This window comes from Nicotiana tabacum, chromosome 5 (genome assembly GCF_000715075.1).
Source record: "Nicotiana tabacum cultivar K326 chromosome 5, ASM71507v2, whole genome shotgun sequence".
Lineage (NCBI taxonomy): Eukaryota > Viridiplantae > Streptophyta > Magnoliopsida > Solanales > Solanaceae > Nicotiana > Nicotiana tabacum.
In genome coordinates, this window is record NC_134084.1 from 131,214,451 (window position 1) to 131,232,902 (window position 18,452).

Genomic DNA, 18,452 nt, shown 5'->3' on the forward strand with positions numbered 1-18,452 from the left:
CTTGTTCAGAAAATGGGTCGTGACAAGGTATCTTCAACATATCGACCCTTGCAGTGTACAACTTTGCATACGTAAGGGAGGATTTGGCAGCAACCTCATATTTGTTCTTAATGGTTCCTTCAATGAACTCTTTCAGTTGATCGATTGGAATCATCCCTTCAAATGGGACAGGGATAGCCTTAGTGGATGGTACTTGTCTTGGGGGAGAGTCACTTTCTAGAACTTCTGAGAGCTTGTTGGGTGCATGGGTGGATTCTTCTTCCATCAAGATTCCCACCCTGTCTGTTAGCTTATCGATTCTAGCCTCTTGATTTTGCATGTATTTGGTCAAGCCAGCGATTGCTTCCATCAAGTTTGCCAACTGCTCCTCCATGGATGAAGTATTTGTCACCATGGCTTGTATGATTGTCGTGGACGACAGAGAGTAGCATGGATTTTCACACAAATTGATCCTTGATCGGTTGACGCTATGTGGTGTAAGTGGGGAGGATCCATCACTTGAAGCATTATCATCTTCCTTCACAGCAGAGTGCTTGGATCCGGAGAGGTCAAACAGAGTAAGAGTTTTCTTGATCTTTTCAGCAACATCGCTTCCTCCTTCAGATGAGTTTGTGGAAGATCTTGCTCCTTTTGAGGATGAAGATCCGAAAACAGGGGTTGACGCGGACAACACTTGAGGTGCTTGTTGTCCTAAAGAGCTTTCTTTGCTCCTCGTAACTTGTCCAAAGCTTCCAAAGGTAACATCGATGATGCTTTCCACATCAGCATAGAACCTGGAGTTAGCAGCCTTGGTGGAAGTTGAACCGGAGTTGATTTTCTTTGAAGCCATTTCAATGTTCTTGGACTTTAGTGATTGAAAAGTTGAGATGAGAGGTAGAGATTGTCCCACTGGGTGTGCCAGAATTTGTAGACAATAAATTGCGTCAAGAAAATAAAATCAAGACCGAAAAATATTGCAACAATCGTAGTGTTTTATTTTGAATATTTGAGTGTTACAATCTCTATGATTCTTGTGATTCTACTTTTCTAGTATAAATTCAAGGGTCTCTGAGCTTGATCTTAAATTTAAATTTGATTTATCCGTTGCGAACACTTTGATTGTTGCCACGAATTGTATCACGAACAAGTAGCCTTGATCTTTAATGCCTTGTATTTGGTTTGACTTCATTCTTGATCTTGAACACTTGAATTGTTCTTCGTTATTGAGCTTGAACTTGATTTCTTGAACTTGAACTTGATTGCTTGAAGCTTGAAACTTGTAGAGAAATTTGCGGCGTTTGATCCACGAGCTCTCTCTTGCGTCTTGTTATAACTTCTGGTGTCTTTTCTGAGTTATGAAGACCCCTATTTATAGTTGTGGGAGGGAAGAATTGTGATAAGAAAAAACTCTTTCCGACCAATCAAATTGAAGTGTGACAAGACCACATTTGATTAGCCGAAACATGTCACTTGCACACGTGGCGCGATTTTATTGGCCTTTTAATTTGACTTGACATGCCTTGTCATTTTGACACGTGGCACAATCCTATTGACTCTTCCGTTTGACTTGGCACGCCATGTCATTTGACACGTGACACCAAATTGGGCCTCTAGGAAGATGACATCTTGGGCTTAATGAAGTGGTCTCATCACTTTAGCGCAATTAAATGGGCTAGCTCAATGGATTAAGACTTATTTATTTAATCCATATATATTGGAGTTATATAATTAATCCAATTATATTAGCCCATAATATATATATTTGGACCAATATATCTTGAATTTAAAATATAGTCCAAATTAATTTTATGGATTTAAATCCAATAAATTTTGTATGCCTACAGTACCGAATAAATTTATATATGAAAAATATATTTTATATACTAAGTTTAAAATTAACAAAGCACTAAAAAAATTTTCTTGGGACTTGGGATTATGAAAATGACTACAAGTGACCAAATAATTAATATCCAAAGTCTTACTTCCAAACCTATTCGACTATTAGATTTCTCTGGTTGGTTATTAATCTTGTAATAAGCTATATTCTTTGAGTCCCAACTTGATTAGTATTTTTCCACTCGTATGATTTATATTTCTGTCTTTGCTTAATTTGTATTACACGACCATAAAATTATGGGATGAATCTCTATACATGACATCTTTCATGTTCCTTTGATTATCACTTTTAAAATAGTAAAAATATCCAGAGAGTTCTGCCAAAGTCCTATGCAAGTAAACATTATCGCATTATAACTTAGACTAGCGACTCTTGCATGATATTTTTTTAAAAATATCGAAAAATTAATCGAATCGTACCGATATCGAAGAAAAACTGAGATGATTGGGATGATTTTGAAATGTCTAACTTTGGTTATACAAAATGGAATAACCGAACATTTGGTATGACATAATTTTTATAAAATAACCGGCCGAACCAAACCATTGACACTCATATTACCCCGTTAATTCATGTTTTGAGAATGATACATCGTGTAATTTACTTTAGAGAAAAAGAAATAGAGTAATTTTCATAAACCACTATAGTTTAGAGCCTAATAACTACAATTTGCCTAATTACCATTGGTAGCTACTGTTCAATTATTACTGATTTATGTCATTTGTATTCAAATGCGCAACGAACACAGCTTGTGTCAACTGTATTCGTTCGCGCAACGAATACAACATGTAGCAATTGTATAGTGCAACGAATACAATATGTATCAACTTTAACCAAAGCAAAATACAAGGTTGTATACAAAGAATACAACTTGTATCAACTGTATACATGGGTATATACAAAGGATACAACTTGTATCGACTGCATTTGTTTGCGCAAAGAATACAATTATGGCAAAATACAGAAATATAGAAAAATAAAATTTTCTTGTTGAGATTCAAACTCAAAACCCTTGCTAGCTAAGCAAACGCTCTAACCAACCGAGCTATGAGAGCTTGTTGCTCTCTTGTTTCAATTCAAAATAATTGATATCTTATTTCATGGATTTGCTATAAAATTCAAATGTAGCCACGAATGGTAATTTTGCTGAAAGTATAGCTACGAATGGTAAATACAATATAGTATAAATAGTTTTTACCATTTGTAGCGACTGTTCAATTGTTATTAATTTGTATCAACTGTATTCGTTCGCACAATGAATATAACCTGTATTCGTTCACCAACATCAAACTGAAATGAAGCGCCAAAAGAAAGAAGATCATATAAAATCTAAAACAAGCATAAAGTCATTTGCAAAAAAGAGAATTAGGTCAATGGGTTTGGTAGAATGCAGCTCACTTGAGTCAAGATTGGAGTAAATTCAAAATTCTTGTACTCTAATTCTTAAAAATAAAATGGATTTAATTAGTAAATTCGTCCAAAAAAGGACTTGTTCTATGATCATATATCAAACAAATTTTAAATATAATCATTTTAAAGATTTTCTGTTGTAGAATTGTGATTCCTAACATTTTTTATGTAGCTTCTAAAATTGTAAAAAATATCTCAATCCTTAGATATATCGATCCTTGTACTTTGATTTCAAGATTTAATAGGGAACCATCAAAAGATAGTGATGCAGTGGATGAGACTGCTCCTCCCTTAATCAGAGGTTTCGGGTTCGAAACCTGGGTATGAAAAAAATTTAGATAGGGAGCGCTTCCCCCGAATGGGGCCCTACGCGGCACAAATTCGGATATAGTCGGGCTCCAATGCAAGTACCGGAAATCGGGTGGAAAACCAAAAAAAAAGATTTAATAGGAAGGTTTTAGAGAGGAGATAAGATGAAAATCTTCCTTAACCTAATCTAGAAAAGCAACTAAATTCCACTTCCCTCCTAATTAATACTACTACTATTCTGGCCCTTTTCACTTCTATAATTTCTACAGTAAAAATGTCAACAAAAAAAAAAGGAATAACAAAAACACATTCACATTATGTGTATCTGATTTCCACGACTACATCATCTAACGACTCAAATTATTCCACGTCAGCATCGTCTTCCTCCTTCTTTCCTTGCCTTTTTAACAAGCGAAAACGCTTCGTTTTCTTCCTTTCTTGTTCACTTTGCTCTCTCTACTCTCTTTCTCGCCATAGCTTCTTGTAGTTTCTCTTTATTCTTCTTTCTCTCTGTTTTTTCTTTTTTATACGTATTTGATTTTCAGATATTCTAACAGTCAAAAATCAAAAAGGAAAATTAATACGATTTTCCCGATCAAAACAAGGCAGAGAACACGACTAATTTTTGTTCACAAATTTCTGCAGCAAAATGTGGAATCTTTGAATGTTACTGAAGGTGAGATTAACATTAGTTTGTATATTGGTTTTATTTTCTTTACACATGACCAGTCTAAAGTTTAATGTGGTAATGATGATTATTCATATAATCATGTTTTATGTGTGTGTACACTGACACACCTTTATAGCATGTTTATGTCTGCATGTAAGGGTTCTTTATAGGGATGTTGGGTAGAATAATGACACAAAAACATATTATTTACTCCCAATTTTGATATGCTAACTTTGACTGACAGAGATTAAGAATAGGTTTGGAACAGTTTTTTTTTTTTTTTTTTTTGGTTTAAGAGGAGCCTAAAGTTAGATATTAATGTACTTCTCTATTTGGGTGAATGTTGAGACTATGATAATTTGTTTTTAAAAAAACGGAAAAGACCTAAAAATGTCACTCAACTTTCAGAAATGGTCTATCCATGCCTAAAAATACTCATTTCATGCCACTGCCGTTACACATTTGGCCCATCCATGCCATTATTGACTAACGGCAGTGGCATGGATGGGCCAAATAAAAATTGAGCCGTTAGTCAATAATGGCATGGATGGGCCAAATGTGTAACGGCATTGGCATGAAATGAGCATTTTTTAACGGATGACATGGATAGACCATTTCTGAAAGTTGAGTGGCAATTTTAGGCCTTTTCCCTTAAAAGAATAAAAGATTTGGACTTTATAAATAGTCATTGTTGTTAAAAGCCATTGCTTTGTCGCTTAAAGTGATGAAGGGGTTCTCGCTTCATAGGGAAAGCAATGTGCTTCAGAGAATTTTGCATTTTAAACAATGACACGAAAAATGATCCTAAACAGAAGCGGATTACTTTAATGGATTAATATCACCATATAGTAAATTGGATGCTAAAATTAGTTATTTCAATTACAATTTGATTGTTGTAGTACCAAATTCATATATGTTAAGTATTTTTTATTTTCCGTAATTTATGCGCTTCACTTCAAACCAGAAGCGTGCATTTCATTTGTTGCTTTTCATTTTAAGCTCCATGAATTGTTGTTTCTCACTTTTAAAAACACTGAATAGTACTAAGTGTGTTTGCCGTTTGGTATGACGAAAGTCATTTTCGAGGAAAGTATTTCCATGGATACAGTATCACATTGAAAGCTATGCAATTATGGATATCATCGAAAGTGCAAAAATTATAACATGTTATTGCTGGTGAAAATATAAAGCACAAGTTTTACCTGCAAGTAGTGGCGTCAGAATTTTCATCAAGGGGTCCATATATAAAAATTAGATACATCGAAAAGTCAAGGGCTGTCAACGTATAGTAAATATACACAAAATTAAAAAAGTTATCTAGCAATATTGTGTTATTTTCCTGCGAAGGGATGTCGATTGACACCCACCCCTTGGTTGAACGTGGCTCCGCCACTGCCTGCAAGGAGAGAAAGCAAACAAACACAGGTTAGAGTTACCAGATTCATGTTCACAACTCAAGTACATTAGCATATGTTTTATGCTTCTGATAAGAAATCTTCTTACACCTCCACATTGTGTAGTTGGACACTGATAGATATTACAAGTATCGGGTGTTTAAGCTGATTTTGGAGTTTTTTTTTTTTTTTTTTTTTTTTTTTGTCAGGATATTTAGAAAATGAAGTTCATGAGATGCAAAAACTTAGACCAAAATGACATCTGATGACATGCCTGACAAGAAAGATATTCGCGCAGCAAATATTCTGTTACAGATGGCGAAAGTGAAAGGCTGTTTTGCAAAGGAGTTCCCATCTCGTCATGTTAAACATGGAGTGGTTAAATTATCAACTAACAGATTAACTAAAAACACCCAGAAAGGTGGCTGCCGATTCGGAACAGACAAGCTGATGAAGATAGAAAATGCGAAAACATTAGACTTGCAATCTGCAAGAGCTACTATTGTAGAGAGAAAAAGTAGAAAGAGGACATTCCATTCACGTGAAACGTCAGAACATCTTAATTTAACAAGTAGATCATGCACAAGAAATCTGCAGAAAGCTAAGGTTTGTTCTATTATTGATCATAATGCTTTACTTCAATATTTGATGACAATTATAGTTGCAATGGATTGAAAGGAAGCTTCAGAAGCCTTTTAAATCAGATGATCATAATCTTTTAAACTGAACATATTCTAAGTTTATAATCGGTGAATAAAGTTGATAATGGAGGGAACAAAAATTGCAGGAAATGAAGGATGAGACAGGTGCTTTCAGGGACCGGATAAATCCTAGTATTAAACCACCAAAGAAGCTGCAGTCAACTTGTATTGTCCCCACTATCCCTGATACATCCTCATTTTCCATTATACATCTTCTCTATGCTGTCCGAATTGCTTTAATTACACCACTTGGAAAAAACAATAGCCTCATTTTTGGCAAGTATGTTGAAACCAACAAGAAGAAACAAAGAAAGCATTCTGAAGGTGTCAGTTGGATTGAGAAGCGTGGTGGATGTTTCTCTGGATTGAAAGGATTTGTCCGGAAGAACTTACCTTCTCTTGCTACACCTGAAATTGTGGAGCGTGTGAGATTGAATACTCGTGACTTTCGTATTCTTGAAGCCAAGGAGCCACTTCAGGATTTAGTCAATGGAGTTCTCAAAGTGTTCTCATCAAGAACAGTATCAATCGGAGCAAAATCACAAAAGGCACTTGTAGTTTATGAAAGGCATAGCAAAAGTTGGTCATGGATTGGTCCACTCCCTTCCTCTGTACTGCATTCTCACCATATTGAGGAAGAAACATCTCCTCAGGCTTGGGGTCTTCCACACAAAACTCTCGTGAAAATGGTTGATTCGTTTGCTTACTGGTTGAAAGAAGGGCAAGAGATGCAACTAAGAATTGGTAGTCTTCCGAAACCACCACAGGAATTGATGCAACATATCAACTTTAGTGAAAGGTTACGGGAATCGAGAGCTGTGAAAAGTCTTAGGACCATAAGTCCCAGCTGTGAGGAAGTAAGAGCTTATTTCCGTCGAGAAGAAACTCTAAGGTACACAGTACCTGACAGGGCTTTCTCATATACAGCCCTTGATGGTCAGAGGTCTGTCGTTGCACCTCTGAAAAGTTGTAGCGGAAAACCACCAACAAAGGTTCGTGATCACCATATTCTTAAGCACAATCGACCACCTCATTTTACTGTCCTTTGTTTGGTAAGAGATGCAGCTGCTAGATTGCCTGGAGGCGTTGGAACCAGAGCTGATATATGTGTTTTGGTAAGGGACTCTCAGTTCATTGTTGAGGACATCTCAGATTTGCAAGTTAACCAAGTTGTTAGTGGAGCTTTGGACCGTTTGCACTATGAAAATGATCCGTGTGTAAACTTTGAGAAGAAATGGCGTCTATGGGCCTATTTACATCGTGATCGACAAGAAGAAGATTTTGAATATGATTCTACATGTCCTATGAAGAGAAGGAAGAGGGCTAAGAAAATGGACTCTGAAGTTTAATTGAAGTGCCGAAAGTGTTTCAGAAAGTGCCAAGTTCAACCAATATATTCTTGTCTTTGTTGGAAGTGGTTCATCGGCCCTTTTCAGGAAGATAGTTAATGTTGGGTAACATATTTCAAGATTTCTGAGATCCTGTAAATTAAAGATCAAAGTTTTTCAGCTGTAATGGATTGAATGCTCACATCTCCTATTTATATGCTTGAGCCAAATAATGTTTTTGTATTGCTGCATCTTCTGGATGCTTTTTGTTTACTTCATTTAAAAACGTGCTAATTGGTTTACTAATAATTGCATAAATGATATGATACTACCTGCATAAGGTAAAGGTAAAGTCTGCTTACATACTATCCTGCTCAAACCCCACTTGTGGGATTACACTGGGGATGTTGTTGTTTGTGGTGAGCGTGGGTGGCAAGGTGAGAGGGGTTCTAGAGTACTCGTCATCAATCAAACAATAACAAGAATATGCTTAGAGAGCAAAGCTGCAAAGCCTAGTGAGAGCCTACAACTCTGGAAATATAAGAAGTCACATATATCATGAAATATCAAATGGTTGATCTTTTGCTTTTCACTGAAAAGCCTAAGCAATAACCTCTTCTGACTACTAAAAATGCATGTAAGTTTTAATATCACTTGAAATATGCATTCTGTATGTAGTCAGAAACATTAGACTTGATACAATCCAAGGAAAGATAAAGCAGCCGCGGTGAATGGTTTAGACAAATGGACTAGTTTGTGGATCACCATTGCTTTGGGAATTTTCTACAGGATTCTCTTCTATTTTGCTTTGTTGATTGGAAGCAAAAATAAGAGGCGGTGAATACTTTTTTCTAGAAAAAAGTATTCACCGCCTCTTATTTTTGCTTCCAATCAACAAAGCAAAATAGAAGAGAATCCTGTAGAAAATTCCCAAAGCAATGGTGATCCACAAACTAGTCCATTTGTCTAAACCATTCACCGCGGCTAGCTTCAATATATCTGTTCCTGTTGTCAAACAAGTCGAGTTTGTTATGTTCATATCCAATATCTTGCTCATGTCTTGCAACAACTCGATCTTCAATGACTCAGTAACATCCTTCAACGGCGAGGCATCAAAAATCTGGATACCCTTTACGAAACACTTGTGTGGATCATCAAATTCATTCTGTAAAACCCCTTGATAAGGGTATTTCACTAGAGACATATAGTGAAACCAAATCCAATAAGGGGCGATCTCATCTCGTCTGATGAAGAAGCCACTTAACAACAAAAAACAGCCAAAAATCCTGGTAACTAGTGTATAACCCACTATTCCATTGTAAATGAATCCGGAGAGGAATGTGATGAAGGAATTTGCAGTCCAAAATGAGACAAATATGAAGAGCAAGAAGAAAAGAAAACCCGAAAAGCCATGAGCAAGTCCCACAGACCAATAAGTTGTGACAGCAAATGCAAGGGAAAGGACTAATAGGGAAGGAATTGAGGTAATGGCATGGGAGAGAACATAGGAGGAACAGCGATAAGCATTGTGCGCTGTCTCTCTCATGAAAATATCCCTTTCTTGGATGAAGATTAGCATGGCTTCAGCACAAATGTAATAGATTGTGGAAATGGCAAAGGCAAAGAAACCGAACCTTTCTTGAATCCCTTCTGGGGAATTGTCCAATTTCTTGAAGAGAGTACCAAGGATGATCCCAGTTGCAACAGCACCACCAAAACGCACGTAGAACAGCTCAGGCATTCTCATGGAGTTAAGTATAGATCTTTTTGCTATCACAACCATTTCTATCCAGAATGGATTAACAAATTTTGCGACATCTAAGGAAGAAAGATTGTGGCCGATATTCTTTGCTCCTGAGACTAATTTTCCCCTTGAAACACATGCACTTATCGCATCTTGCAACGATGGTTTAGGTCCTTTGAAAAAGCTGATGCAAGTTGGATTTTCTCTTTGCCATGATCTATTGAATTCCACCAAATTCTTGGTTCCATTCGGGGTTCCTTCTACTTTTTGTATGAAATCCAGAGCAAATTCTGTTTGATTTGCATCTCTTGGAATTGGACTTCCCAATTCAGCAAAGTACTGAGGAAGGTTTGCAGGAGAGCCACTAAACACTATTTGACCACATGAGAGAAAGATCAAATGGTCTAACAAACAAAGGATTCTATGACTTGGCTGGTGAATTGACATGATCACAATACTTCCACTTTGAGCTATTTTTTGCAAGACCTTGACCACCGTATAAGCACAAGTAGAATCAAGTCCTGAAGTAGGCTCATCAAGAAATAGGAGAATAGGGTCATGAATGATACCTATTCCAATAGAAACACGCCTTCGCTCTCCACCTGACACTCCCCTGTGGCCTTCATCTCCAATCATTGTATTAGCAGCATTTTGCAAGTCTAGTTGATCGAGCAATGCTCGAACTCTTTCCTTCTTTCTTGACCAAGATAAAGTCGTAGGGAGATGGAATTCGGCTGAGAACATGAGGGTCTCTTCGACTGTCAACATAGGAAACAAGAGGTCATCTTGCATAACATAAGCTGAGATCATTTTGAGAAACTTGGACTCCAAAACTTCACCATTCAATGTTACACTACCTTTAAGACTTTCCTTTTTTATATGGTTTGCAAGGGCATCGATCAACGTTGATTTTCCCGAACCACTAGCACCAAGAACTGCCATGATTTCACCTTTCCTTGCTTCGCCTGAAATGTCATTCAACAATACCTTCGTGCGAGTCATGTCCTCATCTCTCCTCAAGCACTTAGGAAGTACCATGTAACGTCGAACTTTAACACTATAGCTGAGGTTATGGAAGGAAAGAACAAAGGGAAATGAAGTAGGATTAGGCAGAATATTTAGATCATGGCCGAGTTCAAGGACTTGTTCTGCATCAGAGTTACAGTTACTATTTTCTCCATGTGCCATAGAGACGTTGTCCTCGAGTTTTCGGCTAAATTCATGAAGCTCCATTATTGTAGGAAGCTGTTTTAGTGTTGGGCTAAAATTTTAGTCACATTGGTGAAGGTGCTAAGGGGTAGTTGGCAGCAAAACTTGCAACTGCAGAGATTAAAAAACATTAATACATAGTTGCAGCAAGCTCAAGTCCGGATCTTGTCTACCCTTTATACTCCATACCCTTCCTTCCTCGTATGTATAATACAATATACATTAATTTAAACCTTTCCGTAGCTCATTTCATTAAAAGATGGTTATGGATGTGTAAAAAACACTCCATGTAGAAAGTGTGGAGTGGGAGTAAGTGATTTTTGGAGGGTGTTTCGAGCAAACACAACAATTTGAATTGCAAGGGACTTCACCAATAAGATAGACTTTACTCGCACTAGGGTAGCGCGGTGCATCAAGCATCTCGCATTCACGTAGGATCGGGGGAAGGGCCGCACCCCTTGGGTGTGATGTAGACAGTCTAATCTAATGCAAGCATCAGTGACGCTTCCACCGCTCGAACTCGTGACTTATAGGTCACACAAAGATAACTTTATCGTTGCTGCACTACATTCGGTACATATATAATTAAAATTTCAACACACTGACAGCATAAAAGTATTTTACATTATCATATCATCTAAGAAATAACTAGAGTTATCGTCTATAAAAAGTGGAGTTAGTAAACTGGAAATAAGACAGGGTTACCTTTTACAGCTGGTTATTGTTGATTGTGCAGAATTTCTTACAGTCGCGTTATATAAGTAAACCATCTTATTGTAGTAGCCAAAACAACTCCAAGCTAGTATTAAGTAGGTAAATAGGTGCCCCTTATTGGATTTTTATTTAAAGGGTGTGAATGGGAAATGGAAGAGGCATCTCTTAGATTGTACCTCTTCATCTCACCCTTTCTTTGTTTATAAATTTTGAGGTTTGGCCTCATTTTTAAAACATGAAAAACCTGAAAACTTCTCCCTTCTTTTCTACATTGTCGCATTGTTTTTCCAAATAAACAAAGTGTCAAGTGTGTTTACTCCGTTTGTTGAGTTTGTTGAAGTTCTGTAAATTGAAGTGCCGCTTTTATAGAATAATTTCTCCATTCTATCTTGGGAGGAAGTATTCCATAACATTGGGCAACAGTGAGGGGATTAAATTCTTCAGAGGGCACACACTTATTTTCTCTTTTGTTTATTGAACTAATGTTTTTTTGCTTCTCTGATTTTCTGGTTTCGAACACAGATTACTAATAATCTTAAGGAATTTAATGGAAATCGGTTGATAGAGAAGAAAACCATTGTGGTAATATTTGTTTGTTACTGCTGAGAGAGACGAAAGAAGTGATGGAATTGAAAGTGTAGTTTTCTCCTATTCGTGCACTTTCTCGCCAATACATGGTGTGTTCACTTTAACAGTAGATTAACATGAGAACATTTTTGAAATATAACCATGGCAATCACTGGTTGATTACATGATTTGAAGACGAAGCAAAAGTATTGTATGAGTCAAAATCTGACCATAAAATGGTTCTTAAAAGGAACGATAAGGGGTCGACCGAGCTGTAGTCGTGCCCATGGGGCGTGATAGCAAAGAGAACTTCGGCCACTGCTGGGGCCAAGCCACTAGAATGCTTATATCGAAGAACAACTGTAATGTTTGGGTAAGTAATGAAGGGTACAGTCATGAGAAAGTACGCCGGTTAAAGACCATTGGATAAAAGGAAAAATTGTTAACATATATAGAGGGGGAAAGATCACCAAAAGAGGGGACCAAGAACAAACCTCAGCCCAGATTGGGCTAGAACATTTTATAATCATCGTTATGGAATCAACAAAGGGAGATCTCCTAGTTATCAAACAACCTTCTCTTTTCCCCCTCTGTGCTTCTACGAGTATGGTGCAAGTCTGTCAAAGATGTAAGCTTACCATTTGCATTTAATGTATAATAATCATCTTAAGAAATATCATACAAACTTGGTCTTCTTCAACTTTTATACTCAAAATGTTTGGATCTAGAGCTAATTTTATCTCGCTAAGATTTACCTTTTATCTCTCTATTGATTAGTTTAACTAAAATGTTTAACACTTTTTTGGTCAAACAATTTGGCGCCATCTGTGGGGATTTCTTAGCCAAATTCTTTAGTTTCCTTTAGATCTAGAACCAGCCAAATATTACTACCAAGCTTCTACAACCTCATCATCTTGGTGACAACACAAACTTTTAAAAAAAGTAGATAAGTTTTTGACACAACTTTATCGATCTAGGTCATATCCCTACACAAAATAAAAATTATGACCGATGTCTATATGAGACCCATGCCCCACTCGTAACGGAGGGATTAGCAAGTCATATGCGCAGGTAAAATAGAACCACGATCACTATGTGCTTGGCGTGACTGCTGTCCCATGCGATGTATTCACCCTGTATACCAACCTGTACTTCCGCCCCTTTGGAAGGGACGATAACCCGCTACATGACCTTTTGGGAGATCAGGCATATCCCGCATTATTTTCGTAACACGCACGCGGGATACTTTATAAATAAAGCATGACATGTTTCCCTCATTGTTTACGCATATCGGACTGAGACTCGGCCTTGGTGTACCTATGGGTGAGGTAAGCCCAACTCATGAGAAGTCTAGACGCAGTTAAATGGCGAAGCAAAAAAGGCTGCAAAATCAGAAACCATTATTCGAGCACTAAGTGGAGCAAGTAATCCTACAACGCTGCTCCTCCTTTTACCGGCTTGCTAGGCCGAGGTAACAGACAATTTCATTTGGGTTTATCTTCACTCTTTTGATTGGTTTCAAACAGGAAATCGAGCACTCATATAGGAAACGTATAACATTCTCCAATGAAAGCAAATTAAGCAAACTGGGACTCACTCAGGAAACGTACAACGTTCTCCGATGAAAGCAAAATTAAGCAAATCGGGACTCGCCCAGAAAACGCCCAGTATTCTCCAGTAAAGACAAAGTCGAGCACGCTAGGGCTCACCTCGACGCACGCGTGAACAAGTACGGCAACATGCAACGTTCCAAAAAAAGGAAGAATTTGACCCCGCTCGAATTACAACATGTTACTATTTCAATCTTGCTCGAAATAACACCTTTGCGGCCAACGACTATCACCAAAGGAAGAATTCGACCTCACTCGAATTATAACGGGTTACTATTTCGATCTTGCTCGAAATAACACCATTGCGGCCAACGGCCATCGCCAAAGGAAGAATTTGACCTCGCTCGAATTACAACGGGTTACCATTTCAATCTTGCTCGAAATAACACCCTTTGCGGCCAACGGTCATCGCCAAAGGAAGAATTCGACCTCGCTCGAATTACAACGGGTTACTATTTTGATCTTGCTCGAAATAATCCCATTTGCGGCCGACGACCATCGCCAAAGGAAGAATTTTACCTCGCTTGAATTACAATAGGTTACTATTTCTATCTTGCTCGAAATAACACCTTTGCGGCCAACGACCATCGCCAAAGGAAGAATTCTACCTCGCTTGAATTACAATAGGTTACTATTTTGATCTTGCTCGAAATAACACCTTTGCGGCCAATGGCCATCGCCAAAGGAAGAATTCGATCGCTCGAATTACAACGGGTTACTACTTCGATCTTGCTCGAAATAACACCTTTGCAGCCAACGGCCATCTCCAAAGGAAGAATTCGACCTTGCTCAAATTACAACGGGTTACTATTTTGATCTTGCTCGAAATAGCACCCTTACAGCCAACGGCCATCGCCAAAGGAAGAATTCGACCTCGCTCGAATTACAACAGGTTACTATTTTGATCTTGCTTGAAATAACACCTATACGGCTGCTGGCTATCGTCAAAACAAGTAGGTTACAATTCAACCTCGCTCGGAACAACACCTCTACAGCCATCGGCCACCGTTGAATAAAAGAAAAAGTTTGAACTTGTTCAAACATAAGGCAGAAATTGACTTCACCTAAAAGGGCGACTCCAAACTCAAATTCGTTCAAATAAAAGTCAGAATTTGACTTCACTCCAAACGGTGATTCCAAGTTCGACCCAGCTCGAACACATATGAAAAAGTTGAATTCGCCTAAGTCGGCAAGTCTGAACTCAATCCTGTCACGCCCCGAACCGGGCTGGGGGCGAGACCGGCACCTGGTGCCTCACCTATCCTTGCATACCAACTTGCAACTAAGGAACTCTAAACATGTGATGTCATAGTTTGGCCATGGGCCACATTGCAAGACAACTGCAAATGCTGACTAAATATCAATAAAAAGCTGGGCCGACAAGGCCGTCATAACTACTAAAGCTGACAAACCAACCAAATATACCTACAAGGCCTGCAAGCCCAACATACTGCATATCTGACATGATATGTCTACAAGCCTCTACTGATAGATATACTATGATCGGAATAGCTCCCCGACCTACTCATAACATATATACATATATATACAAGATGTACATAAGGTTCTAGACCCGGCAACTCTGAAAGGGATGGAGCTTACCGATCAAGTTGAACTCGGGCAACACTTAATGAGGAGGTCTACCTGTCTGTCTGTCTGAACCTGCACGCAAGAAATGCAATGCCCCCAGAAAAGGAATGTCAGTACGAAATAATGTACCGAGTATGTAAGTCAATATACTGAAAGCTGAAACTGAACTGATAATATAATAAGTGAAAGCATCTGGAAGTCAAAGATAATCTGACTCAACTCTTTCAATATAGTAAGTAAAATAGTTGTCCGGCCCTATAAGGCTCGGTATATATATATATATATATATATATATATATATATATATATATATATATATATATATATATATATAACTGCTCTGCTGTAGTAGACTCGCTCATAGGCGCTCGGCCATACTAGGCTCTGTATCTCGACCATTCTAGGCTCGCTCATAGGCACTCGGCCACAGTAGGCTCGGTATATAACTTACCATTTGATCAGAGGTTGCCCAATAGGGGCCTGCCCATCGATTATAACTCGATAGTAATGAAAATACTGTGATACTGTATATATAGACTCTCTGCTCTCTTGACTGGAAGAAGGAAATACTCAAATAAATATGAAGTCCCGATAAAGAGAATATTGTAGCTTACAAAAATAGAAAAATATATGTAACTTGAGAGACTAGCAAAATATACGTAAATTTCGGGATATAAATTTTTCTTTATGCCTCGTTATCAAACTTGTGTAATGACGAGATCATGCCAAAATGAAGGAAGAGCTTAGCCTTAACATACTTAGAGTACGAAAAAATCCATATGATATTCTTGAAAAAGGGTGCATCGTACTCCTTCAGAACTGCAAAATTTTACGTTGCTATGATGTTAAGAACCTCGTTGGAATTTTTCAAGAAATCTCGTTGGATTCATGTTGCTAGTATTGGAATTGTTTCTGTTTTGATCTTTGAATTCACGCTACTATATTTGGAATTGGTTATAGTTTGATTCAAGAATAATTTCTTGATTTTTGATAAGCTTTTTACTAAGTGGGGGTGGGGGGGCACTTCTGGCTTAGTTGGCCAAAGATTTTCTATGTTTTTGCCACATTTCATGTGATATCAAGAGTCACCCTTATATAAAAGCTTTGGCAGCCACGTTAAACCTTATCCAAAATTATTATTAATTAACCACTAATCTTTTGATTAACTTGATAATCTCTCACTATTCAATAATTAACCAATTACCCATATAATTAAGAATTATCTCAATTTACTTAAAATACTACTCACTTTTAATATACTTTATACACCTTACTATCATGGTCATGTAGTACCTTTTATGGTACTATTTCACATATATTTTTAGCTCGAGCCGTGTTTTATCCCAAAATGCCAAACTTGGATAAAAATTCGTTTTCTTTGACTTGCTTCCCCTCCCACCTTCACGAATTTACTTATCACTTGTTTGAAATAGCATAATTCTTAAAATATCAAAATAATCCCATCCCCGAACTTACGTCGATTAACTTATGACAAAACTTTAACATACAAAAATGCAGGATGTAACATCATTCCCCCCCTTTGGAACATTCGTCCTCGAATGTTGACTGGTGCTCTTATCATTTTCATAGCCTATGTCTTCCGAATACTTTAGTAGTCATCTTGCCATCTAGGCAACTGTTCTGTGAATAAGTCCAAAGGCCACGACATTCCCCCCTTTAGGCCTCTTTCTCACACCATGAATTATGGTTAGAATCCTTCCAGTCTCGTAAATGTTGCTACCTTCTAGCATGCAACCTGTACGACTCTGACCTTGTAAGTGCGCTTATGCGTCTCTTCTCTCCGTTTTCCTCCAGTTTTTAGCCAATCTCCAGGCTTTACTTTGTGAACATATATAGAGCTTGACAAGATGTCCCTAGGAATTTATAGGTATACTGAAGTTCTTCGCTCGGTACTTTGGTGAACTTACGAATATTGCTATACCTTATTATATAGACCCGTTCATCCCTTCGTATGACTTTGCTGCATCAAAGTATGTCATACTATACCATAATTCTTACTTCAATTTATCGCTACTGAGTTATGCTACCAACTCCAGGTTACTTTTGTCGCTTATCCTATAGGTATAAATCTCAGTCCATTAATGCTTCTTCATTACCGTTCATCTTAAGAATGATGGACTAATATCATGTAATACTTTGTAACTTGTATCCATTTCTTATTGTAACGACCCGACTTGTCGTTTTACCATTTAGAACTCTGTTTCCTTAAATAAAACTTCCCGCACTTGCTTCAACTAATTTACGACTTGCAAGGATGGTAGGTTCGGGATTTAGAAGAGTTTGGAGTGAAATATTCCCATTTGATTCCTTAGGATTTTCTTAAAAGTCTAAGTTTGACTTTGGTCAATATTTTGAGTGAACGGACCCGGATTCGTGATTTGATGGTCCCGGAAGGTCCGTAGCAAAATATGGGACCTGGGCGTATGCCCGAAATCGAGTTCCGAGGTCCCTAACCTAAGTAATGAATTTTTATTAGAAATTGATAATCTGAAGTTTTAAAGATTTAAAGAAACTAATTAACGATTGATTCCATGGGTATCGGGATCGTATGTTAGTTCTAAAGCCCGGTACAGGTTCGAAATATCATTTAACACTTACCTGCAAAATTTGGCATCAATCCGAGTAGTTTTAGGGCATTTTGGCTCGTTAGAGGAAAATTAAGAACTTGAAGTTCATAAGTTTGATTAATTTAGTTTTAGGGGGGTGATTCTTAGATTTAGCGTTGTTTCGGGCATTTCGAAGGTTCGAGCAGGTCCGTCTCGCGATTTCAGACTTGCCGGTAGCCTCGAGCGTCAATCGAACGAGGCTGGAGTGAAGTTGAAATTTTTGAGAAGTGCTGAAGCTACTGCTTCTGTCATAACCGCACCTACGGTTGGTGGACCGCAGGTGCGAGACCGCAGATACAACCCAGGGAAGGCCAGGCCAAACCGCATAAGCGGCTCACGAACCGTAGAAGCAGCCTCAATGCCTCAAAAGTGGTCCTAACCCATTTCGTAGATGCTGGACCGCAGATACGGTCCCCTGACCGCAGGTGCGGAAATCGCTGAAGAAGTGAGATTCATTTAATACGGGTTCTAAGTCAATTTTTACCACTTTTCACTCTTCCGTTGACGATTTTGGGAGCTTTTGAGAGAAGACTTCCACTTAGCATCTTAAGGTAAATTTAACCACGAAATTTGTTATGGAATAAATTAGAAATCATATATTATTGATCCTTAGGTTATAGAGAACGACTTCCTTAGAAAAATTTCAGAATCCGGGCACGTGGGCCTGGGGTCGGATTTTAGGAAACTTGTATTAAAGAATGGG

At 37.9% G+C, this 18,452-nt stretch overlaps 2 protein-coding genes across 2 annotated transcripts; one reads left to right on the forward strand and one right to left on the reverse strand.

Moving 5' to 3' along the window:
• The first annotated feature begins 4,035 nt into the window (after positions 1 to 4,035).
• Positions 4,036 to 7,990, forward strand: LOC107773301 (uncharacterized). Its single transcript, XM_016592739.2, has 3 exons — positions 4,036 to 4,271; positions 5,869 to 6,265; positions 6,447 to 7,990. Exons 2-3 carry the CDS (start codon positions 5,915 to 5,917, stop codon positions 7,707 to 7,709), a joined length of 1,614 nt encoding a protein of 537 aa, XP_016448225.2. The 5' UTR covers positions 4,036 to 4,271; positions 5,869 to 5,914; the 3' UTR covers positions 7,710 to 7,990.
• A 563-nt stretch (positions 7,991 to 8,553) lies between these two features.
• LOC107773290 (ABC transporter G family member 20-like) lies at positions 8,554 to 10,680 on the reverse strand. The gene has a single exon (XM_016592728.2). The coding sequence runs from the start codon at positions 10,663 to 10,665 to the stop codon at positions 8,554 to 8,556; it is 2,112 nt and encodes a 703-aa protein (XP_016448214.2). The 5' UTR covers positions 10,666 to 10,680.
• Positions 10,681 to 18,452: the final 7,772 nt, after the last annotated feature.